This window comes from Hippoglossus hippoglossus, chromosome 5 (genome assembly GCF_009819705.1).
Source record: "Hippoglossus hippoglossus isolate fHipHip1 chromosome 5, fHipHip1.pri, whole genome shotgun sequence".
Classification (NCBI taxonomy): Eukaryota; Metazoa; Chordata; class Actinopteri; order Pleuronectiformes; family Pleuronectidae; genus Hippoglossus; species Hippoglossus hippoglossus.
In genome coordinates, this window is record NC_047155.1 from 27,499,945 (window position 1) to 27,527,339 (window position 27,395).

Genomic DNA, 27,395 nt, shown 5'->3' on the forward strand with positions numbered 1-27,395 from the left:
AAAACCAAGAACAAGCTTAGCAAGAATAAACATTAAAGTTCCATCAGACTCAGCATCTATACATATGCATTAAAAGGTGATCAATATGTTTTCAATATAAGAAATTTATGATATGATGTATTAACCACCTAGAAAATACCTTCTGAATTTTCTTAACCCACAATTCCTCTGCCAACACTGTGACAAGCTCATTAAACAATGAAACTGATACTTCTGTCGGCCGTGCCATGTTGTTTTCTGTTAACTGTGATCATAGTCTGGAGACTGCAGCCAGGATACAGCTTGTGTACTTCCAGAACTTTTGATTTAGGAGATAACGTTTACCTCAGCTCCTCGAATGACAAAGATGTGATTAACTTCAAGTACATCTTGCACATACACTAACATGATCTCACTTTCCTCCAGTTCCAGCTGGAGCTGGTGAGGATGGTGATAGCGGTCTAAACTTTGGGCCAAAACTGGGAACACAAGTTATCTTCAGCTTGTTCCATGCTTAACTTTTCTTATACGTATTCTGAACTGACACCCGCCCTAAGCGATCATTCTACAGATATGTGAAACTGATACAGTAATGATACATTCATTTTTGAGACCCCATTCCGAGCCTGTCTTCAGTGAACCGTACAAGAGGGACAGCAGTGAGTCTTTAGCCAGATGCTCCCTGGTGATCCCACACATGAAGCCTGACTCCCTGAGGCCTCCCCGGCTATTTCAAAGCCTTGTCTGCTGTGTGACGGCTTTCCCCGGAGATCGCACTGGGATTCCACAAATCTCACCCATGTGTTGTCGAGTCTCACCCTGTATTTTATAGTGGGGCTGAGTCTGATCTTGTTATGCACATGCAAAACCCAAATTTGTTCACTACGCCATGGCAACCCCTCTCTGATGGTATTATCTCACACTGTATCATCAGTGCGATTTCAAACTAAAATTGCAGTTAACTCCTGGGAGCCGTGCTGTGACAGCAAATACTATTTTTGTAAGGCAGCTGGCCCTCAGTAGAGTCGATTAAATAAAACACGTAGGCCTACAAGCAAGTTCTGACATGTCCTTCCACTGACCCAGCCCTGAACACTCTGAATCCGAGTCCTCTCTATTGTTTTACCTCATCTCTCATCTCTGGCCGAAAGCTGGCCCACTCCCCTGGCTGTGGTCTTATCTGCGATCAGGGCTGATATGTTTATCACAGCACCGACCACCACTTCACCCCAGGCCCATGCAGCTTCTCATTAGGACCTTTCTGCAGGCTGCTGGGTGGGTCAGGTCAGTCTGGATCTCCAACATGATGAGTGAGTCCATTTAAACCTCGAGCATGCTACAGTTTATCCCAAACAGCAGTCACCCTCCCCAAACTCTTTGAACTCAGACGTCTTCTGAAGGAGCTGCATTGTGCCAGATTTACGATGCCCTCCAAAGGGTCCACTTCAGGGAGGGTGTTGTGAAAGTGAGACACAGGGTTGTTCTGAAGTCGTAAAGTCACTCTGCCATTTGTGGTTACGGGGTCAAGATCCCTCCAAAAGGTGGAAACATATTAAAATAACTGAGGATGAATTATTTCTTCACTACATGAGAATGCAGAGACATGCTCACTTAAATGTCATGGATCCTCAGCCCTCCAGAGAGTAGTGTTCAGTGTGGGATCAAACGGGTAATTAAAAGCAGGCCTGTAGTTGAGCTTTAGTCTTTGTGGGCTGTAGAGATAGCCTATGGCCTTGTGTCACGCATGGGCTGCAACTGGCAGAGGCAGACAGCAGCATGACTAATGATGTGAGCACAAGGCTGTTGTTTAGCCAAGGTCACGGCCTTCCATTTACGAGGTACATGCAAGATCCTTAAAACTACAGCAGCGGACAGCAGCATGAGTTTACCCTGGGGGCTGACGACATGGCTCTAAAGGAAATATAAGAGAGAGCAGTAGCACCATGACTCTGGCGACATGACTGTATACTGATATAAACCCTATGTGAGTTTAAGGTAGTTGACCACAGTGGGGTGTGCGGAATTTAATGGAAAAAAACTAAATTGAATATAGATAAGCATAACCACTGGAAACAGGCTGAACAGCTAGCTTGGCTTTATGCAAAATTTGAAATTGAATACACAATTTGAACTCATGGTTGACACATTGTATCAATTTCTTAGAGGCCAAACTGTTGCAGAGACTCTTGGAAGTTCACTGCCTTCTTAGTCTAGTACCATCCGGAGCTGCACACAGCTCAGGGAATTTCATCATCTTATCTAGCAGCTGTATCTGGATGACTGTTGTTTCCAGGCTGAAACCAGTGGTCGGTTTGATCACAGCTCGGGTCTGTGCCAGGATCTGTCTCCGGTAAGACAACGCATTACGTGACTATTTTGCTTAAATTCAAATATCTTAATTTAAGTGAGTGAAGCCGTCTGCGCCACCTGGCATGACTGATGCAGAATTTCTATCTATTTGTGCCTTTGCATTGACTTTGTGTTTGATCTCAATGCCTCAAAAATTCACTTTACGTCTGGTGTGAATGCACCATAAGCCACTTGAGTAGACTGCTCTTGTAGTCAATTAATGCTGCTGCACACTAGAGGATAATCGGGCAGATTTAAGACCCGATTTGACCCTTCCGACAATCGCGGGGGCGTTCCTGACTGTGCCAGTTATCTGCCCAAATAATCCCATTGAGTCGGAGCCTCTCCGAACTCGAATCATCTCTGACAGAATAGCAAATGAGAGCCAGTTTACCAGGAAGCGTCACAAACCAGATCCTAAAAAAAAACTAAAGAAGAAGAAGAAGAATCACGTGAGATTCTGTGAGATTTCAAGTCTCTGGAATCGCCACTGTGAAATTGTTTCCTACAAACGGCAAGTGTGTGTTCGGACGTTCAAAATCATCAAGTGTGTGTGTTCTGGAGATTACAAGATTAAAAATCGGTTAAATCTGTCACTATGGCTGTGTCTCCCACGGTTTAAATAACGGTCCAGAGTTGGAAATCCTCTTGTGCAGCACTAATTGTAATTTAAAAAAAGTATATTCTGTCTTATTTTTGCCTCACTCAGATTGTGCACGAGCTGTAAATGCTGTTTTCAACCACATCTTTGGTCTTCATTGGCACTTACAAGTCTCACACTTACATATCTTTTTTTGAAACCTAAGATTTGTATTTCAGTTTTAAAGTTCTTCAGATCTTGTGGAGTGTGAGGCGTGGGCCGGCCCTGCGGTGCAGCCTGTCCTTCATCATGGATCATGATTGGATCTCCTCCGGAGTCTCCAGCAGGGAAACCTTAGCTCGGACCTCCTCTTCCGCCGGTACCGCTGCCAGCAGCGCTGCGATGCTCACAAGGTTCCCACTGACATCGCTCCGAGGACGGACAGCAGGCGGCTCTCCAGCCCGGCACTGCGCGCAGCACAAGGTAACACACACCGCTACAGTGCCCGCAGCTGGGTCTCTGTTGTTCACCGGACACCGTGTTCGCCTGCTTGAAAACATGAACTCGTGGGTGCTGTGGTGAGAACTGTATGAGTCATTTTTACTTTGAGTTACTTTTTCAAACTTTGGCTGCTCAGCCCTGTGCTCAGAGGTGAAGAGGAGAAGTGTTTCCAGTGATCAGGTGGAGGAGGTGACAGGTTGCAGAACTTTTGTGCACAACAGGAAAGTTGTAAATGCCCCTGTTTGCACACATTTCTGACAAAAGCTAGAAAAAAAACCTTTAAAAAAAACGTATTCAAAGTTATTGTAATATTTGTGTTGTTGCCTCCAGCTTGTCTACAGCACACAACAGAATGTCATCTCCTCTCTCTCCCTGCATGTGTGGATGTGTGTCCCTGCCTGTGTTCCACACTGAGTCTTTTGTGTAGACACGTTTCCTCTCAGAAAAGTTGTTCTGCCACAGTTTGTTTTCATTAAACAAATCCTCTCCTTTCTGTGCATGTTGGCAGAGCTGCCTTACATCAGGGACTGTTTAGACCTCAGCTTTGTCTGTGTGTGTGTGTGTGTGTGTGTGTGTGTGTGTGTGTGGAGAAAGTAAGAGAGGAATCCCCCCATTCCTCACTTCTCTGGGAAACACCAGGCGGCTCAATACTTCTCCGTTTGCATTCTGTTCCAGCCACACCTTGCCAACTTTTATTATGTGTGGTGCAGTAATGATGCATGTCACTTTCCCTGAGAGCAGTGTGGAGATGTTCACTTCTCAGGTTGGAAACGTGAGCAGACCTTGGGGGCAGGCAGGGGCCGGTTGTCCCCTCAGGCAGGCTGTCACAGCAGCTCCAACTCTGAGAATTAAAGGTTTAGAGCGAAGAAAGGTGAACTATTCCAACTATCCTTCTTCATTCACTACATTTTGTGGTTCAGACTCTTTGGCTCTGACATATCAAAACCAGTCTCTCTTATTAGAATGATCAACTCCACAACAAAAGACTGTTGTAGAGCTTGTGAAGATTTTTGCGGTCTAACACAGTTTTTTTCACCTTCATTCTCCAACATGTGGATGAGGCTAAGAAATTTGCTGTGGACATTATTATCAGTAGGGCAAATGATTAAAGCTGTATAAATTTGCAGAGATTATATACAGTTTCATGTTTATGAGAATGGAAACATGACCAAAAAGTATTTTCAAATTAAACACTTCTAAACAACAGTAATGACACGATACATACACGTATACTTTTTAATTGTTTTGGTGGATGTTATGTGTGGAGCTTTTATAAACAGTCTATGATGCATGAGTGAAGTTAGAAAACTTTGTGTACCTGGTTTATCTGCAATGAAGCTTCCATGATCAAACAGTTTTTCCCCCCACAGATTCCCTAGTCTACATTTTTCATAAAATTAAACTGAATTTGCTTTATTACTGTTAATGTGTATGGTTTATATTTAAGTTTGAATGATTTACTGAATTGCTGTCAGTTTTTCATATACTGCATGTCGGCTATTTCCGAGGTTTTTAAGGCAGGTTTACTGACGTCTGACAGGAGTGGTCATAACAAAGTGGCGTCAAATCCCTCACTTCTCAGATACTCCATGAATATCTGCTCAGCTAGAGTTTGATGTGGGGGTGTGTGTTTACTTGCGGAGGGGACCTGCAGGGAAGTCAGCATGTGTTATATATGATCGACCTGGTGGATGTTACATTAGATCTGTCCAAAGGGACATAATTAATGAATAATCCTCTTTGATTTTTACTTTCTGGTGGTGAACTGATCTTATGAACACAATCCAGAACGGAACTGTGTGAATCCAATTCCATTGAGTCTGAAACGGCAACGCTTATCAAACACATCATTTACAGCAGGGAACAGTAGTCAAAGCAGACCGTGCCCTTTGGTCCGTGCTCCACTAATTGCTTCCATAAAGTGTATTTAGTTCCCAGCAAAGCTCAACTGCTGAAGCATTACAAAGCATCCCCTTCATGTTCAGTATCTAAACTGGACACACTGGATTGTTACAGAGGTTTTATGGAGATATGCGTGGATGTGGTAGAAATTTAAAACTTGAGCCGGTTCCAGGTTTCATGATGGCAGTCTCCATAATGATGCTAAACAGTACTGCAGTGGATGTTAATGAGGAGATGTAGTCTTAATGTTAGGATAACTATGAGGCTGTTTGCATTGGACACTCTTGTGTTCAACTATGGAGCCAGATGTTGGTCTGCTTTCATTTTGAGAACTAAGCCTCCGTCTGCCTGTCTGTCTCTCCCTGTCTCCTATTTCTTGCAGTTGAGGTGATTCAGACGAGCAGAATGTGCCAGAATCCTTGAAGACGGACTGAAGGCCTTGGATAATACCCGATCTCCTTTGATTGTTGTTCGTGCACCAGGTGCCATGGCCTGTCTCATAAGAGCTGAAGTAGCACTTCTGAGGTGTGCGTTGCTTTTTCTCTACCTGAGTGTCTGCTTGTGTCAGCGTGACTGCACTGGCGTGGACTGTCCCCAGCTGGACAACTGTATTGAAGAAGCGCTGGAGAGTGGCAGCTGTTGCGCTTCATGCTTACAGAAAGGATGCACATGCGAGGGTTACCAATACTATGATTGTATCAATGCTGGATTCAAGAATGGCAAAGTGCCAGAGGGAGATTCTTACTTTGTGGACTACGGCAGCACAGAGTGCTCCTGCCCTGCGGGAGGAGGCCGGATCATGTGCCACTTCATCAGCTGTCCTGACATGCCACCAAACTGCATCGATGTTTCAGAGCCTGCAGATGGCTGCATGCAGTGCGAACGCATCGGGTGTGCCCATAGCGGGCAAAAGTACGAGGCTGGACACTCCTTCCACGTTGACCCCTGCCGGGTCTGCCACTGCCCCAATGAAGGGGGGGAGCTGATCTGCTACCCTGTGCCTGACTGTGATCCAAAGGAAGACCATAAACCCATGTCAGCTGCGACCACAGAGGAGGACACAGCCAGCAGGCGTGACGGTTACCCCTACAAGTACGACCAACAAGGCCATACCGATCAGCTCTCAACACCCTACCACCTTCTGCCTAATGGAAATCTTCCTCTCTTCAAACCATCACCATTTGATAAGGAGGAGCCAGAAGACTATGATTATGGTCCTACAGACCTTCCACAGGCCTTCCCTCAATCTCTGGTCTTCCCCACCCAGTCGTTCTTCTCAGACAAGGTCATATCTAAGTCTGGAGGCTCTGACACGCCTGACAGACCCTCTGCCATTCCGAGTTTTGACAGACCAAACAAGCTGGAGCTGAGAGAGCGATATGGAGTCCATGACCATCCTGCATACAAAGAGGAAGTGACAGATGATCCCCTGAGAGAACCGCAGAGCACTGTCAGGCCACATATGTACGAGGACACCACTACTTCTTGGCAGCCCTCACAGGGTCTGACAAGTGCGCAGAGTGTCTCATTCAGGGATCAGAATACACAGACAGAATCAGAGAATCTATCGCATGCACACAGGAGTTTTGGGAGTGACGAATTTCCACTGAACCATAGATTTGAGGTTAAAAAACACCCAGAGTACACTGATATGAGTTCAGAGAGTCCAATACATAATCAGAGACGCTCTGAGACTCAGACGCATCGCCAAAATGCATTAGATAGGGTTATGCCCAAAGGTTCAAACGGTCACATCAATGATAGTCATCCAGTCAGAGCTACCGAGATTCAATCCAATCAACAGAGACGATCAGATGAAGTGAAATTTCCAATGTACACAGTCAAAAGTCCAGAGAGCCCAATCCGTCCCCGGGGAAGTTCAAATGGTCAGAACGAATTCCAGGGTACAGTCGCACCAGACAGTGAGGAAGGGGCGAAAGCAGCAGAAGAAGAAAAAGAAGAAGAAGAAGAAGAAGGAGAAGAAAAAGAAAAGATAACTTTTCAGAGTGTAACTGATGCTGGAGGAAAGAATGTGCCCTACAAGACAAACTCAGCACTAGAGTCCGAGAGCAGCGACTCGACCAACAGGCACAAGAAGATTACACCCAAGCCCGGCACCATCTCCCCCAGGGGGCCTGTAGACCATACAACCCCTATGGTCCGTTATCTCACATCCACCACTACGCAGCTGCCGGTTGGGGTCAGTCTCTATGCGAGCAGAGAGCCAGGTCAAAGGCTGTTTGACCTTCACAGTGAAGACAGAGAGGAGGTGAAGGAGGTGAAGGAGGAGGAAGAGGAGGAGGGGAAGAGTGATCGACCTGTTTTACTCCACATACCTGATGAAGGTAAGTGTAAAGATGCTTTCACACCAGGAGCATCAAGCTCAGTTCACACTCAGTTCAAACAGGCTTTTCTTTTCATTTATTCATTTTGAATCAGTTATTTAGGATATGATGGTATGATTATGATTGACTCATCCATGCACGCTCAGTTTTCGAGTTAAATCTTAAGTAACGTTGCCAGAAATTTCCAAAAGTAGTTGTTACACCTGGCTGAGTTTGAAATATGGACATATCAAAAATAAAAGATGTGATGGAGGCTGATGGAAACAATTATTTCCGACCTACTTCTACACTGCTGTACCTGCCTCTGCTTCTTCAGTTGTGGAAGAAAACATGTCATGATGCTGTCCATTGTTTAACGGCCTCGGGTAAAATGCACAAAAATATAATATCCCAGAGGCATCATGGAGCACAACAACATCTTTTTATTGGTTGTAAAGCAATAAATTGATAAATGACCTGGCCAGTTTACAGTATTGAAATTGCAGTACAGAAATGCTTAGTGTTTTATTGTCCAATTCTAGTGTGTGTAGTAGTGAAGTGTATCCACCTGTGTTTTTACTCTGTAAGCTATAGTTTTTTAGTATTTTGAGTAATATTTTGTTATTCTGCTTGTGTACACTCACATTACAACACAAATGTAAGTGGTGCGATATTGAGATTTTAACTGGTTCAAACAAGGGCACATATTGCATATCAACCCATGTGTAAAACCATGATGTATCAGAAGGTTTTGGATATATTTAAATAAAGGTAGATTATGGACATATCAAGAAAAACATAACAAATGGTGTCAGACAGTGATTCAAAAGTAAGAATAACAGATCGCTCAAACTCGTTCAAACATGTATTAATTGTTAATTTGGCCACTAGATGGCAGTCAGATAAACAGCTCTAGCATGACAACCCATAAAGGGTTAGCAAATAGTTACTATATTTGTCTCTCCCCCTCAGCTGATTCACAGATACACAGTTCATGATCAAGTGCAAGAAAATAAAAAGTGAGCTACATTCGTACCCAAAGACACTTGATGGGATTTGACTAAAATAGATACACGATTTCCTCATTTCGTATTTCAAAGCCTGGAAAAGCTGCAAAAAATGACACTAATCATGACACCGCATACTGTGATTTTCCACATTCATGCTGTTAGATTGGATACTGGGTCAGTGCCATCTTTCTGAACTTGTTATTTTCAGTAATGCTGTGCGGGTGAACTCTCACTAACTTTAATGTCAGTGCACAGACCTTCTTAAATTAGCAACTTTTCCCAGCGTGTTTTATGATAATGTTGCATTTTGAAGACTGCAGTGTTAAAGTTTCAGAGGCTCCGGGAAGGAGCAGTCTGAGATCCGCCCACGCTGGAGGCTCAGAAGTGCAGAGAGAGTTACTTGGAAATATTTTTTGACAGCTGCATCAATTTGGGTCAAATCTGTGGTTCTGTGTAAAGTTTTTCCATGTTCATCAGATTCTGTCCTTTGATAAAAGGCAGGTAGAGTATGGAGGGTTTTCACCCTTTTTGAAACTATTAAACCTTTTTCTTTTATGCATTGCTTTAGACTGCGATTCAGTCTAGCAAGAATTCTTAATGTTCTTAAGAAGTTTTCTAATAAATCTCTACGTCACATTCATGTCACGTTCTTAAACTGCTGAAAGCTTCGCATATGTGTTATAATATTGAGCAAATCGTGTTGCTCTAAAGTTTGAGATGAATGAAAATCTAAAGACAGCGCTGCACCGGACTCAAACTGTAAAAAAAGTTGTTATAATTTGTATTGTCAGCAGTGAACATAAATTACCACAAAAACGTTACATGGGATACAGTTACACATTCAGTGAAAGCTTTTTTAGGAGAAAGTGACGTAATTGAAGAAAAAAATAGTTTGATTTGAGATTTAGTCAAAAACACAGAAGAGAGAGGGGAAGGAAAGAGAGAAGGAAGGTGCACAGAGGTATCTGTATGTAGCGACTCACTGGAAACACAGCCCTGCAGGTGAACCCTCAGCTGAGCACCTGTGGATACTCGACCTGAGCCTGACGGACACATCAGGACTGGACATGCTGGTTCAGACAAAATCTTTTGAATAATATTCGGATTCAGGCCCCGCTCGGAGTGGTGCGGTTGCATCTCCTGAGCCATCTCTCATCCCAGAACAGAAATAAACTTGGTTTTCAGAATTAACAGGCTTCACTTGGATGGAACCTTTTAACTAAAAGCTGAATCAGTCAAACTATACAACATGTGACACATTTAATATGTAAACACCAGTGTGTAAAACCTAGAGATGGGTGACTATTTTTGTGACTAATTATTCTCCTCTTCAACATGTGATTTAAAAGTGATTTATTTTGCAGTATAGACCAAATATTCTGCGTGTGTTCTCCTCTGAAACATTTCCAACTTGTCCGTCTTTTTTAAGACAAAAATAATAAAATAATATGGTAATTTAAATCTTATAATTCAACTGTAGAATTAAAAGTAAAAAAAAATATTTTCTACAAGCATCTCAGTTGTCAAGTGTGCGTAAGAGTGTTCCTCAGACTGAGTAGATTCTGTTCTTACATAACAACAAATCCCAGATAAGAAAACATTGGTGAATGTCAGAATCTTCTTAAAAACTGCGTAAGTGGGGTTTATGAAGAAGTTTCCTCTTAAGAACGGCTGGTGAATGAGGACCAATTCTCCCCTCTCTGTCCTGTTGCAAACACCAGGCCAGGCCATATGTCATGAGCGTATGGAAGGAGTGGTGACACTCGCCAGTCTCTAGGTATCTGAGCGGGAACATAAATAGTAAGCCCCGGCAGTGAACATCCTCTCACAGCAGTCACCACCATCGCTCACCCAGCGAACAAGGCCTCGCCACTGTTTTTACTGCACATTGCCTCAGCTCTCCCAGAGGAGACAGGCTTGAGTTAGGATTCAGCAGTAAATTCTGTCTGGCCTCCAGCCTTCAGCTAGTTTTATTTCAGAGGTGGGTCTTAGATTGAAAGATTTTCATTTGAAAGATTTAGAATCTATATTTTATTGTATTTTACTGCCCCTCAGTGTCAAACATCGTGAGTGGTGCTGTGATATCTGCTTCTTGGATTTATAGAGGGTTTTTCATCTTCAAAGTCACATGGGTTGGGGGGGGGGGGGGATTTGTCACTGTTCATGATAAATACTCATTTCTTCTATTTATTTAAAAGAAATTGGAAAAGCACAATTCACCTGTACAGATGTATGAGAATTAGATTCTTTAAATCAGCTCATGTAAAATCTGTCATTAGCCGGAAGTACACAGCAGAACGTGTGAGAGAGTTCTACACACTGATTGTAGAGTGAAGCAAAAGGAGTGTTTATTACGCTGAAAATGTCAATATACTAACGATTGTTCTAAATAGGAAAAACAGGCCATTGCTCTTTAAATGGAATAGCTATTAGTTATTTGATCCATTGCGGATGCATAAGAAATGACTGTGTGCAACATGAGGCATTAGCAGATCCAGATGTTGGTGCCCCGGGGGCCTCTATATGCAATACATAGTTACACTGTACACTCTAGTTACTAAGGCTAAGGCTTCAGCAATGCTCACATGTTGGGGCTTCAGTTTAAATTACAAACAAATATTTGTCGGGGGAGCAGAGAGAGATTAAGACAAAAATTGGATGTAAATTGTTTACTTCTGCAAGAGAACACAAACACACGCCTTGAAGGCTTCAATTGGAAAGCTGCAGTTTCACTTTGAATGTGGTGATGTCTCACAATTCCGAACCTCATCGTCGTTCGGTTGCTTTAAAAGTTCAACTGTTAAGGTGGCAGCACAGGTACCAGCCAATCAGATCACGATAATGCAAACACAGGTCCTGCCTGACACAGAGGAGCTGCTGCAGCTGGCCTGTCCTTATCTGGTTCTTTATCATCAGTGCTCTTTTCCTTTAGGATTACTTGGACAGCTATCATGGCATGTTAACATGACAGCTAGCTATGTTGTGTGTCTGAAGTGGGGAACTATGATTGGATGTTGTAATTACGGTGATCGTATCAGCACCAAGTGCCAGGCATGTCCACTGTCAAGCAGTTAATTCCAGACCCTTGACTTTTGCGACATCTTATTGTTGCAGAAGGAGAGACTTGAAGCAAAGAAAGGAAAGAGAAAGGTGCATGCCAGCATTCTACTAATACCAGGAATTCAATTATTGTAGGTCAGCCCTTTAATTTGGACTCCTCACTAATACTGTCATCAGTACCCGCAGCAGTGACTTCGACATGCAGCCCATGGAGGCATCTGATGGCTAAAATGAGTGTCAGAACTCATTCCAGGGTGACTTGCACTTATGGAGGGCACTGTTATCTCTGATATCCATCTCAAATCACGGGAAATAAAATGGTAAACGGTCTGTATTTATATATTTCTAGTCTTGATGAGCTCTCAAAGCTCTTTACAGAACAGTTTTTACCATTTACCCATTCACACAAATTCATACAATGCATCGTTGTGCAGCACTTTCTCTACCACACATCACTCACACTGCACAGCTGTCAGGGGCAATATGGGGTTCAGTATCTTGCCCAAGGACACTTTGACATGTAGAATAGGGGGAGACTGGGATCACACTGTTTGAGGATGACCCGCTTTACCTCCTGTCCCACAGTCACCCTCTGATGCTTCTTTAAACTCCAGAGCTTGTCTGAAAATCATCGTGATTCATTATGTTTTCTTTCAGAATAAGTGATAGCTGTCAGCTGTCAGTACAGGACCTGCTAGTAGCTCATTCATCATTCTCATAGCATCATGTTGCCAGAATGTAAAGGGCTTATCTTGGTTTTGAATGACCTTGATCATAGAGTTCAATCAACTTCTAACAACACAGTTTACAAAAGGCATCTTATAATGTATCTGAACCATTGTAAATGCAGGACCTAATGCAGCACTGTTGTATTGAATCACAGATTGTACAGCTGTTGTTTTACTCTGTGTGTCCGGCCCTCCAGTAAAATCATGTGGGACATACACGCTCAACACATTATGTGGATGATAAATGATCTATTAGGACTTCTTAATCTATTAGGAGGCTGGTCTTAATCAATTAATCCTTTAATGAGATAATGTAATTACATAATCACTGTGTGCCCGCCCGCTTTGATTTATTATGAGGCCGTTAGCACATTGATACATGAGGAGAAACCTCTGTTCAGCCGCTGGAGGATCAAGACCTGATCCCAAAGCTTCATCCCCAATATGACACATTGCTTTGTGTTGTGGAGCATATGCAGGAGGAAGAGTTCAGAGGGAGTTGTCTGTCAGTTTGTCACAGTGCTGGCTCATCATCTCGGAGCAGCACTGGCAAAGCTTTATGCAGGATTTGTCAACTCTTAAACATCTTAATACAAACCTCCCAATGTTTTCCTGAAGCTGGCCTCGGGTTTATCTTTCAGGAGACAATAGGCAAAGTGTGTCTCACAGGTAACAGCTACAATTACCTGCTTATATTTTACTCAGTGACTCTTTTTGAAGTTTTTATAAAGTCGCACTGAAATATATTTTGTGTCTTTTTCCCTTCGGGCATTATACCATACTTTTATTGTTTTAGGATGTTGAAAAATGGAATCATTGCTTATTAATGGTTGCTTAGATAGAACTAGAACGTAGACTGCGACAGTTAGAAAAATCGTGCTTTCTCTGCCTGCTAGGTTCAAACTGGTTAATAGGGTTAGGGTTATAGGGAAATTAATCAGCAAGTAGTCTGATAATTGATTAATAGTCATTTTTTAATCCAAACAGCTTAACGTGTTACAGTTGTAGCTTCTTTAATTGGAAAAGTACCTTATATCATAGTTAATTAGATAATTTGGGGTTTTAGACTGTTTCTTACACAGTATAAGACATCTGATGAGGGAATCTTGAGCTTTTTCATTGGCATTCACCTGCATTTTTCATATTTTCATATGGTGTATAGACCAAGCAATTAATTGAAGGGTTGAAAAAATAATCAGCAGATTAATTACCTAATCATTAGAGGAAGCCCTCCTTTTGCTTACTTTGAGTGTGTCAAATTAAGGAAACAAGGTGTGAGGAGTCATGCACAGCAAAGGTCACACATGTTTTACAGTAAAAAAAAAGGGGGAGATTCAATATAGTTAAGTTTAGGATGATAAAATCCTAAAGGGAGAGTACGGGAGAGATCAGCAGCGTGTTGCACCACCTGTGTGTAAGTCATTGTTAAATGTCAGCGTACTCAGGAATTACATGTTTACATTGGGATGGAATGGGTCAAACTGTAAAAGTGACAGTGTAGGTTTAAGACAAACACTAGCCCAAACAGGGATATATCATTGATGACAGCATCAGTTGCAGCAGGTAAATTCACAGCACCACAGGACACAATGAGACATGTGCACGTTGGTCAAAGTATCCTGGCACTGATATATTTGGGGAGGGCGGATGAAAATTTGGTGATCTATTTTAGGTGTCTTTTGGCCTCTTTCTCATTTCAATCAGGAGGGATTTAAGGAGAAACTAATGAGAAAGAGTAAAAATAGAATGAAAAATAATTTATTGTAATAGAAATAGTCTTTGGTGTAGACCCTCCCTGAGACCCTCCCTGGTTCTGATGAGGGATGGAGTGTGGAGTTGGGACGTCTATGATGGGCTTCTGGATGACTGAAGCAGATGACCCGGTATTCTAAGTAGAGGTGGTGAAGGGGTGGAGGTGGGTCACTCAGTAAGGGCAGAGACGAACTGACAGCTGAATGACTGGAGAAAGAGAGAACATTTACACTAAAGCAGCTTATGTGTGATTGGCTCAAGGAGAGCGTGTCAGGTTGGGATTGGATGAAAAGAGAATGGGCTGGTGGAACCTAAAGCGATATTTATATATCTTTAGAATATAGGACAAATGTTGAATAACTGTTTAGGTTACCAACTACCAGTAGATATTTAGCAGGTGTTAGTGGCCACCAGCGGATGACAGGGACATAACTTCAGTTGTGCACCTGAGCGTCATCAAGTGTTTTGGCCTCGTGATCAATGATACAGGCCGACCCTGAGGGTACACTGAGGTTAAGGTGAATCTGACTGACTACTGGCTTGTATGGCAGTATTATGAAAGCCATGTCACCCACGTCACTCTCGGGTAGTTTTGCCCTTTAGCTGGTGAAATCGGCTGTTGCAGTATGAAGGGTTGACTAAATATTCAACTTTCCGTGTCCGCTGAGAGTTGCGTTCTCATTCCGGTCACACAAACATAACCATGGTTCCAGTCATACTGGTGTTCCAGGCATGCTTACCTGATCCCACATTCCATTCCAGTAGGTGGATATTTCGCTCCTGCAGCATCCACAGTCGATGCGTAGTCAGCGCAGTCACAAATTTCTGTCAGCACACAGACGTCCGCATAGGGGTCAGTGCGTATCCATCAGACATGGATGGATTACAAGCTTTAAGTCACGAGGACTATAGCGGACCGCAGTGGACTGGCAGACTTCAAAACCATGAATTTGCCTTGAAAGTGTCAGATTACTGCAGGTTATATTTTATTCGATTTTGTCTGGAAATTGTGGAATCTCAGATGCTGCGAGTCAACCCTCCCATGAATCTACATTATGATGCTCCGCACCACTTTGTATAGATTCTACAATATTTTACTGGTTTTGTAGAAAGTAACTTTTTGCAGTGTAGAACCTCCCCTGCCCACAGGGTGTTATAATAAATGGCACTCATCCGGTCAGATATCCTTAAACAGTCTGTCAGGGTGATAGAGTGGCTGCTCAATCTAAAGAGGATGATTTATCTGTCAGGTGGCTGCTTCACAGTCTCTGTCCCTGGACTTAGGTGAGTCAGTCCTGAAGTTACTGTCACAATAAATCAGCCATGATGGCAACAGCTGTCTGAGGCCTGTGTGGGGCCCAGATTTCCATCTGTTACATCTCTCTGCTCAAGACATGTTTATAGACATTTACCGTTCACCCAAAATGGATAAAAAATAAATGCTGTTCTCTGTGTCACTCATTACATTTTTGATGCATTCATTGTTTTGAAAGGGATATTGTGTGTTTTTATATCAGAATCTACTGTAACTGTGACACAAACCACTACACTGTTATACCTGACACATCAAATAATAAGAGTACACCTGCCAGATGGGTACTGGACAAGAAAACATAAGTGAACCGTTTTAATTTCTTTTTGTCAATGTTTACAATATGTCACCTTCAGACAAAAGAACTATATAGACGTAGGGCTGGGCAATATGACCTAAAACAAATATCGCAATATTTTTAGGTTATATCGCGATACACGATATATATATATATATATATATATATATGAGTCTCTTCCCTCCTCTACTGATACTCTGCTGTGAGAGGGCCATGAGAAGACAGAAGCAAATCTCAAAGAGAATATCATGCTGACAGCTTAAAACATTCACATGAAAATGTATACTCGTTGGTACAAGTGGTACAAGCCGCGATACATCAAGTATAGTAGATATATCGCCCACCCCTAGATAGACTTACCTCAGTGTTACAGAATGATAACGATACAATGTTTTACCTTCCTTTTGTAAATGGAATTACATTGATACATGTTATCAATTGTCAGAAGGAACATTATAGGGGTTGTTTTGTTAATGTCTTTAATTGGCAAACGTTATTTTTGTTGCTTTTTATGTGTTGGATATATTATACACATGAACGGGTATAAGGACAGTGAATGCATCTACATTCAAATGAAGGTGCATACAAGCTGCTTACTGGATCTAATGTATGTGGCTGCAGAGTTATGCCAAGAACTCAGTATTTGTTAGGACAAGGAAACAAGACAGATGTATGACCAAGCTTTAATGTTTATAGTTAAATTTTTCATAGTGAGTTTCATAGTCACGATGGGACAGTTATGGTCAATTGTTTTCTGCGGACCTTTGAAAAAACACATCAGTCAAACCAAAAGAACAAGTTGTACATGTGGTAGCTACAACAGTGAGACACGCAAGTAGTTGTTCATTGTTCTTGTGCATATTGAACACATCAGACAAACATTTACAGTGTCGTTTGGAAAAATATGTGAACCCCTCAGCTAATGAAAAGCTAACTTCAGTAGTCCACTCAATGAAACCATATTGAAGGGCTGGGTTAGACCAACTTTAGAGTTAGGTCTATGAGAACAAACACTGGAATGGTATCCCTTTGAATTTATTCAAAACTCAGGGGAACCATCATGAAAGCAAAAGAAACCAAAAATGTTAAAATATAAATAAATATTTTTCTATAAGGAGAACATAAAACAAGTGATTTATCTACAGCACAAATATGAACGCTGTAGCTGAGAAAGGGTTAGGGTTAACCTTTAAAATTACCTATAGTACTGTATGTGCAAAACTAACTGTAATGGACGTAAAGAATTTGAGGCATAACCACACAGCACTGCATGCTATCTGGATTCTGTGTGTCTCTGGAAACTGTCTGATTCAAGGTCCCACAAAGTCCCTGAGGAAAAGTGCAATCGAAGTGCCTGTCACACTTTCAGGATCTGACAGATAGGATGGTCGGGGGAATCTGCCCTACACAATGTGGACTGCCAGCTAATGGCCGACTATGTTGTTACACCTCAAAGAGACATCGAAAAAAAGAAAACATTTTCAAATGATCATTTATACAGTGTCCCTTTCAAGTCCATCAACATCGAGCAGACTGGCAGACCTGTGTTTAAGTCGTCTGCATGTGTTCAGTAAACGCAGGACAAAAGTTTCCATGTGTTCATCTATAATCACTGCTTCCTCTGGGATATACTGTACAATAGCAAACACTGAGCTGGAAAAACGAGACTTTGATCAGAAATCTGGAGCCAATCCAAGCAGGGGAGCACGTACACAACGCTTAAAAAGCATGTGTCTGCATGTCTGGATTAGTGAAATGATTTACAGCTTCAAAGGACTTATCATACAAACAGGCCAAAGTGAGCTGTGTGTATAATGATGAAATGCTGCAGCACATATGACGCTGGGTCAAGTGACTGGATTTCTTGGCTTATATCACATCACATACACATGTATCATGTTGAAGCACTTGTCATGTACATTAAAGGATTCAAAGCACATACAGAGCACTAATCCACTGCAGTGGGTTTTACTTATGCTTCATATCATTGCCCACTTTTTCATTTTAGATATACAGGGTCTGCCACTCACAGTTAATTGCTTGGTCTAAAGCGCATGGCACAAGTGCATTTTTTTCAATTTTGTAGTTTAACAGTGAAAAAAAAAAGTCACTTCAACAGGATCAGACATGGATCAAAACTTAGATCTAACATGCAAGGAATCAATCAGAGTGCCATAGTGTCCTATACCTGGTCGGATATCGTTGTGTAACGGGTAAAAAATATTTACGGCGCAGGCACAGGTAAAATCGTCCGCCCAAATAACTGTCACTGCCGACAGCGAAATTAGTTGGACGTCAAAATCGATTACATTAGGAAGTGGTGAAGATGTTGTCAGATGCTGTGCTGCTCTTTTAAAGTGCCAAATAGTATTAGCTTCTGATAAACAAGCTGCCTCAGCATGTATTCACTGAGGAAACACATTGACAGCTGCAGGAGCACAGGTGCTGCCACAATTAACACAATCACAAAAACGGGAGTACAAGGAGGCCGTACTCCATTTGATATGAGTGACTGTGTATGTAGCATGTGTTTAATCACAGGTGACAGTTCAGGTGGGGGTGCGTCATATGCAGATGCAGGTTTGCAATAATGGACATGTGCAGGACTCTGGGGTACCATCTCCCATTCACTTTAAAAGCTCGGTGTTCTCGTACCTTGGTGGATTGTGTCTTACACTTCAGGTACTAGCAGACCGTCTGCACCTACAATTGGCCTGACCACACCTCATTTTAAGACCAACACGTCTTATCCAGGAATCTGGAGCTTGCTAGCCAGAAGTGCATTCATGCATTGATTGACAGCCATGACGTCCCACCTTTGACTTCTCTGATTGAACATAAGGACTATCTCTGCATTGCTGCCAGGCTGTGATTCTGTATCACAGAAGCCTTTGACAGAATAATAATGATGGTAATATCCACAATAAGATTCGTGTTGAAGCATTTTTCAACAAACAAATGAAGCTTTGATAAGGCACATCAATGTTTTGGGGATTTCACTACTTTCTACTACTAATTTCCAAGGTCATTAAGGAACTATCTGAGTCACCTTAATTTATAGTTTGTGGGTTTCCTGGAGCGAAGAACAACAGTGATTTTAGATAATGCATTTTCCTTTAACTGTGTGAGACAGAATACAGTGAATCTCAGTTTAATTTTTGCGTCACTGAGTTTTGGGGGATATTGACAATCAGAAAGAGCAATTTGTTGCAGTTTTAAAAATCACTGTCTCTCAAAAATCTTGTAATTTATTTGCTTTGTTAAAATCATAATTATCACATTTTACAAATCTGAAAGATAATTACAAGTATTACGTCTGATAATTTAAACACTGGGTTGACACCCTATTAGGATCAGTGTGCATCAGGCTACTGTGTTTTTGCATTAACCTTGCCATCAAAAGGACTAGTGGGGCAACACATGTAAGCAATTATTTAATTTCAAGGTAAAACTGAAAGTGACCACTGAACTTCAACTGGAGTTTTGATGGCACAGTGTGCACCATAAAATGCACAGAAGGCCAAAGTTAACGTAACTATTTGTACGTTTTGCTATCCGCACATAGCTGATGTTAGCATTTACTGCTGTTTATCAACAAGCCTAGCAGAAATCTTGAAAGTTCAGCATCAAACTTCATTACTTTTACTAACTTGCCGAGCAGCAAGCCTTTGTCTTCATCTTGTGATAGCGGCTCACCGTAGTGCTGAGGGAGTATTTTAATGTCTTCTCTTGTCTCTGTGTGCTAAGTATGAAGTTGGAGCCAGGGAAGCAGCCATCTTGCTTCTGATTGAAAGCTGAAGAATTAAGACATATCTGGTTTGTTCAAAGTGTAGACAAATGGTAAATGTACTATTGTAGTATGGATGTTGTAGTGTAAACTGTGTTGACATTTGACTATAGATAGACTTTTGCTATGTTTTGACGAACCTGTAGCTGTCACTTGTTTCTTGCCCTGCTGTGAAATGTAGCAAAGTCGTCTCATATCAGGTTGCCACCCATTAACTTGGTTAGTGCATTGCTTTTATTACAGATAGAAATGATGGTCAGATATAAAAACCTAATTTCTGATAAACCATAATTTCCCTTTTAGTGCCAAACACAGCAAATGTTGTTCATTGGGACAGACGTGGTATTTCTTACACTAAATGACCTCAGCATGGCTGTTTACCAGCTGCTCCATCAGCTCAGCAGTGTCTGGTGTCATTTAGCTCACAGATCCATCGTCGGGACAGGACGAGGTGGCAGAGATTTCCCTGCAGTTGGTCTTAGAGAGACACAGAGAGTTTCTGGCCCAGCTCCATGTCATCAAGACAAACTCATCATGTCTATAATGCTCTCCTGTCCCAGCACAGCCCTGGCATCTGCTCTGAATGCTTCTGCTTCCAGTTTCTAATTATATAAGATTTAAATGATCCCATCCAGGTCACCTTTAAAAATCTTTCAAAGGGCTATTTTTACATTACAAGAACAAGCAAACAGAGGATTTAAAGTCGCTAAAGCCATTTGTACTTTGTCCTTGGCTCTGCTGTGTGCAATGTTAGCCAACTCCAACTCTATCACCCAAATGTTTCCTCCATTACCGATATAGATTAGGAGCATTCTCATTGTGATTATTTATAATGACTATCTCAGAAGGGCAATTTAATTAGTACAGGAGGTTGTGAGGGAGAAGTTTCGAGACGGGTGCAATATTTGAATTGTCTTCTCATCTGTGATAGTTTTGTACAACTCCAAGTCAGTTTTTCTCTTTTATGTTAGTTCATGTAAAACAGTGTTGATTCAACACGTGTAGAAGGAAAGCTTTTTTATTATCTATTCAAAACACTTGTTGCAAGTTAGTTTTTCTTGGAATAAACCTCTGGTGCAAACAGGGAGTGAGTTTTATATTTTAGAGGTCTTCAGGGTAATGGGGCAGTTATCTGCCAATTTAGTTTAAGACAGAAACTGTTGTTATTTTCCAGCGGCCATGTTATGGGCGTATTATGAAGAGAGTAACATGTCTTCATGTGCCTACAGAGGCAGGTGCACGAGGCATCCAAACATGTTAAGCACAAAATACGTGTTTGAGATAAGCTTTCTCTTACTGCCTGGCAAAACTGCCCCTCTAATAACAAGTCACCAAGGTGGAAGCACACCTGGGTTTTAAAGGAAATGGGAGATGCCAATTTATTGGTTTATTGCATGTTACGCAATGTCACCCACACTGTTTTTGCAAATGTCATCGTTTAACAATCAACTTCTTACCTGTTATTTAAATATTATTACTTGCTGTGCACTCTCACTGTGCGACGTGAGTTCTAATTCTTCATCCTTATATTGACTAAATGAGGTGGGGAACCATAGGACATACCAAGGTTGTAGGTTTAGCTTTTTTGTCATTTTGCATTACATTGATGGATTTTCTTACTTGTGGAACGTAAGTTTCAGCTGTGTCTGGTTTATTTTCCTACTCGCCACTTCTTGGCTTCAGCATACTGTTCAGTGGATTCTATTTGAGCTGCTGCAGGATTCACCTTGGTAGATTGATTTTTGCCAAATCAGGCTATTGAAGTGAAAACATCAGGAGGAAAACCTTCAACCAGACTCAGCAGCAGGCCCAAACCATCAGGATGTGTAATAGTGCTGCCAACAGTATCAACTTGACCGAGACAGGGTGTCAGTAACTCATAGGCAGAGCAATGGGACACATCCCAGTTATTTGTGATGTCAGAGGAAGCTCTTTCTGATTATCAGCCCGAGATGGATGGCCCTCAGGTGAGCCTGCACCCTCTCCCTCTCCAGTCCTGTGATATAACATTAAAGTGGCCTGATATATTTTCTCTAACTGGGTGTGAAAGCAGTGTAACGTGTGCTACATGGGAGGGTTTCATTATTACCTTGGACCTTAAGGGAAGTTAGTTTGACCCCTCATGCCTCAACACTTCTTGCATACCTGTCCCTAGGTAATTCTGTTGGTATGAAGGTCTGCCTTCTGTATCACTCCAATCACAAAAACTATACTGCATTCTCTGAGAAGGGAGCTAAACACACAGACTGCACAGTTGACTACCTGGAAATATGAACCTCAGATGACTTCACATGTTGGTGTTTTAATGCACAGTGCACAAGCCAGAGGCGTACGCCAGTGTTTACATAGTGGCCTAGAAATACGCACTGATCCTAACTTGGACCGATCCCATTTGTGTCACTGTATTGTTGTCTCTGAGCAGAATTTGGCACATAAAAGAACGTGTACTTCCTTTATTTCCACTGCCTTTGGCATTTTTCCCCATTTTTGAATGGAATGAAACTCACTATCTGTCTGTGTGTAAAAATCAGAGACAGTTTTTTTTTTATTGTTTTTGTTATTCCCAACAATGGAAAAAATGTCTCTTAAGATGTCTGCATTAAAATCTACGAGCATAGATATGGTCTAATAATGGATGATTGATGTTCATCTTCTGTTATATTTCTTGCATATAGCTCCGCTTGATAGCTTTCTTTTACATATCTTAACTGGATCTGTGGAAGCCTCTCAGCGCTCATCTCCTGCTTTGTTCTCAGCCGATGTCAGAGCCATTTTGCTCATGGGGCTCGTTGGCAGGGAGCAAATCCTCCAAATAAAAGCGGATGATGATGTAGAGTGGGTCCCTCATCTGTCACAGAGGTTGTTCCTCTTATCTGCGACTGTGCAGAGATAGCTGGGTCATGAGCGCGGGCTGTCTGCTTTTTCTTATGACCCCAGTCACGCTGCTTTCACAGTAAAGTGGAGCATCAAATAGCTAATCATGCAAAAAACAACATTTGTATCTGTGCTTGAAGGAGTTAAGCTTGAGTCAAGTCAACAAACACTTGGATATGCTGTCGTGTTTTTAAAAAAAAAGTCTTTGTTTCTTCTTGAAGAGCAGTGGATGTAATTAGGGAAACAAAAGAATGTTATTTTTGCATCTAATCAAGGCAACAAGGCCTCTTGTAATAACAGTCTTATGAGTGGATCATGTGAAAGAGTTGGAAGTCGAGGTTTAAAGCCAAGAGAATTCTGCTGCCAGAGCAGTTTGAACTGAAGTGGAGACAAAGTGAGACATTTTGTGCCTTTACTAAACTATCTCATGTATCATATTGCAACTAGGGTCACTTCACAAAAATTCAAACAAGTAAATCCTTTCTCTCTTTTATCTATTGGTATGTGGTATGCATATAGCTTTGGTTTTATGTGCCCATTTAGTTCTTTCAGTGACATTTCTGCCTTTACCAGAATACAATGGAGGTCAGAGGAATTTTGTTTGAATTTATAAAACCTCAACAACATCTCCAGAAACAATGTTTTTGTTACTCTGAATAGTGCAAGAAAAGAAGTGAACAATTTTCATTGGAAATATTTTGGTCTGCATGAAGTAAAACACTTGAACCACTGGAGGTTTGTGAGATAGCACAGTAGGTTTCGCTATCATTTTGGGTGAAACAACCCTTGGTCTACCAACCCAAAGTCTAATGCATAAAGACCATGACAAAAACATTGGAAACAGCTTTATAGTGGCTGGGAGCAAACTAGCTATAGCTCTTAGGATAAATATGTGAGAATATTACAATTACTGTGCTGGAGACTTACTCAACTATTTACATTTCTCATTTCTAATACAGAATTTAGAAGAGACGAAGGACTGAAGGAATTCAAAAGTGCCTCGAACCATATGTCCTGAATTGTGAACCGTAAAATCTAGAGGTGAAGGTGTATATTGCAACCAATTTAATTCCCCTCCCATCACTCTCCTCTTCAAAGAGCAAAGGGTATTCTACGGTGGTAGAGTCGGGTAACATAGAAATGTCCCTCTGTAGAACCAGATCCTTTTTTTTCCCCATTCTGGGCTACATACAAACATGGTGGTTCAACATGGCAGTCTCCATGGAAGAGGACACACTCGATATAAAGGGCTCAAGCTACTGTAACAAAAACACAATGAATAATTATTCTTAATTCAGCTGATTATACACAAATGAATACATCATTAAGGGTATTATGCAACATGTCTGCTGATAGATCCCCCAGAATCCTACCCACTGGTGCATTAATATAGCTGTAGAATGTTTTGTATGGATGTCGGGCAAACTGTATGTGATTTGAAATTGAGTAAAACGATACCGGTGCAGTTCGGGAGCAGCTGTGGAGTGACAGCGTTCAGCACTGGACAAATGAGATGATCCCTCAGTTTCTCCCAGTCTTTCTCATTACATCCAATCCTTCTCGATTAGGCTGTAGTTAAGGGAATTTTGATTAAGAATAGATTTATTTAAAATGGTTCTGATCAATGCTTGTTATAATAAGCATTATCGAATGACAGTGTAAAAAGGGGCTGTTTATATTGATGAGAGTAATGAACTGCATCTGCAGGAGTGAAATAAAGCAAAGGCTAAACAAAAGCTAAAAGGTGCCGGTGCTGCAGCGAAGAGAGATCCACACTGGAAAGGAGGTTTGTTGGAAGGTTCACATACAAGCTTCTTCCAGTCTTTATGCTAAGCTAAGCCAACTTGGATTGATACTGATTTTCACATCTTACTCTCGGTGAGACAAGGGGAATATTGGGACGTCTGGGACCTTCATGCAATTTCCTGCTTTTCTCAATTGATAATCCTATTTTGTAACCAGTTTCCCGTCATAGAAATCATTCTCATGTATCTTCTCTCTTTCCCAGTACGCAATATTAACCGCTTTATATTAGTAATAATATGAGTTCAAGGGCATGCCAGGATATGTGTCTATTGACTGTTGATCGATTCTTCTTCTTTCTGTTGGAAAAGTGTTCAAAAAAGGGTTCATTTCACTTTTTCAACTCTGGCAGAGGAGTCTCTTGGATTTTGTTGCCAGGAGTGTAGCTCTGTTAAACTCTGGTGTCTGGGCCACAGCTCAGATCTCATCCAAACTGTTTCTGCTGTTGGTGGACTCTTACCACGATCAATTTGCCTCATGCTGACAACTTTAAACATAATGAAGTATGAAGAGAGAGGGTGTCACAGAATATGGGAAATGACTCATTACTCTTAATGTGGTGTAAAAATGGTGTAACAAACCCAACAGTTCTGCTTTTTTCCCCTGTTAAATGTTTTTTGGAATTTTTTCTTGTAAAGAGTGACAGGCAGAGGATGTTGTACCTTGTACAGATTGTAAAGCCCTATGAGGCTATATAAATACAAATTTGATTTTATATAGGCATGGTAGTATTTCATGTTATTATAAAGCTAAATCAGATTAAGACCTTATTAATCTTGCATGCTTATTAAAAAGTTTTTAAAAAGTCTCAGTCCTAATTTGGAACATTGACAAGATTTAGTTTTTGCGCCGCTGTGTCATATTTGGGAGGAAAGCCGTGGCAGAGGTGTCTCATAAGACAGCATGAGCTGGGCCCAGGGGTGTCTCTGTAGACAGGTTGCTGCTGACAGGTTTCTGGAGCTGACAGATTGCCAGATATGAGCTGGTCTGACTGGTGTATGAGCTGGGCTGACTGGGCATTACAGGAGCCTGGCATTGCTAAACAAAGAGGTATAACTGTGAAGAGCAACAACAAAGCTGGTAGCCCTGTTGTGTCACAAACAAAAGGGAAAATCGTGAGTGCAAAATACTGTATATCATTAATTTACTGGCTATGCGGCGACAGATGAAGTGCTGTACTGTACAGAGCTTTCTTTTTCTATTTGGTCAACCCTTTACCCTTAATCAGGGTGAGGACAGTCATTCCAAGCCTTCAGTCCATTATGTTCCCATCTGCTTTACAGATGAGACCCTGGGGGGAAGGGGGAGAAGGAGGGCAGAGACGAAATGGAGATGATGCTCACATATCGATGTGGTCATGTTAAAACCTCGTAAGGGTTTGGGAAATTCAACAATGCTCGGGCTGATCTGAAAACAGGCTGCTGTTCACCAGATGACTTTATAGAGATACTGCAAGTCCACCAGAGACCACAGTACCCTGCTATTATTTTAACACTGCGGCTATTTTTACAGCAGCAGGAAGAGCAATCTTTTATGTAAAAATACACCTGTCTTTCCAGGCAAAATTAAAAAAGGGGCCTGTTGGGAAAAATGAAATGGCTTTGTCGGGTTTGATCTGTGGCTGGAAAAGTTTATTTACTGACAGGAAACTGCAAATTAAAACTTAGTGAGTGAAATGCTGCCCGTGTGTGCAGCTGCAGCAGCCTTTTCTTCTTACAGCCTTTGGTATGAGGATTAACATGAGCATGGTTTATAGCTAAAGGCTAACTAGTGCATTACTCATGATTTGATCCAATATAAAAATATGGAAACACACCATATTAAGGTACACCTTTAAGTAGGTGCATATAGCATGCATATTAGGAGTATATTAGTTACTTTAGTAACTAATAACTATCTTATTACTTTATTATTAATTAAAGAATTACAGCTTAGTTCTGCACCACTGTAGCTTACTTTACTTGCTTACTTCTTTTTCATATTGGACTGACTCAAAGTAAATCAATCAGCACCTTAAACTCTCCTTATTGATATAGAATTACCTTTTTAATTGTCATAAAGGAAAGTGCTTTACCACAAAGCTTTAATAGAGTAACATTTAGAACAATAAAAATAGTTTCATTGTGGTTAATTTAAATTAATAATATATTTGTTTTTGATGCTAACCAATGGTCTCAATCACAATGACTCATAACAATAAAGGCTGGTTTATTGGAATTTGATTCTTGATGGAAACCACCCAAATTACATACTAAATAAAAAGCAGAAAGTCATCGAGTCTGGCCACGCTGCTGGTGCTTCCAACATCTGTAATGGGCTGAGCGAAAAAGATTCCACGAGGGAGGGGAGGGGGGCTTTGTTTTCAATTCCATCAACGCATAGCTCAGACCATTCTGTGCAAAACACATTCATGTGAAAGTTTGGATTTAGTACAACAAATGCCATTTGGACTTGAGCCAGTATGTTAATGAACAGAGACAAAACAAAGCAAAGATAATGGATACAACCAAACATATATAGACAAAGATGAGAGACACAGAGAAACTGAATCACAACTGATGTAATCCACATTTTCCTATGTTATGCTCATATCTCAATAGAATTGAAGATATTTGTCACATCTCCAGAACTCATTCTGTTGTGGTCATGCTGGAGTGAACAGGTCGAAGTCACTGTACACTGAAAGAGTTCTTCATCCTTTACTAGATTTTTGTATTTCAGTGACTTAATGCTCCTCTGAATATTGAATGCTGTTCCTGCCAATCTGCTGCGACGAGAGAAAGTGACTTCCACTCTGTCTGGTTTATTTTGTTAGGAGGCATATTGATGAATGGCCGTCACTGTGTGTTTCTGGGTGAGAAAAGCTTGTGATAGATTCAGAGCGGTGGGAGTTGAGAAAGTTAGCATCCTTGCATTGTTCTAAACCATTACCCGCTCTGGCCTGCTCATATTATTTCCTGAATGCCCCGAGTGTCTCATCACTCCATTCATACTGGCTGCACAAATAAACACATCGAAACAGAAAACATTGAGGGCCAGGAAAGGCCGAATCCATCATGTTGTTCGTCTGTGAGGAACTTGGGGAGTTTTTCTTCTCAATTACAATGGAGGCCGTGTTGTTTTGTCTCTATTCAGC

General features: G+C 41.4%; 1 protein-coding gene across 2 annotated transcripts in view; it reads left to right on the forward strand.

Moving 5' to 3' along the window:
- The first annotated feature begins 3,243 nt into the window (after positions 1 to 3,243).
- The window catches only part of fbln2 (fibulin 2), an 84,127-nt gene continuing 59,975 nt past the window's right edge, over positions 3,244 to 27,395 (forward strand). For both annotated transcript variants that reach the window (XR_004613874.1, XM_034585902.1), the window contains exons 1-2: positions 3,244 to 3,391; positions 5,694 to 7,656. Coding sequence is in view for 1 of the 2 variants with exons in the window: in XM_034585902.1 (XP_034441793.1) it covers positions 5,799 to 7,656 (1,858 nt within the window). In the remaining variant the exon portion in view is untranslated. The remainder of the gene's footprint in view (positions 3,392 to 5,693; positions 7,657 to 27,395) is intronic.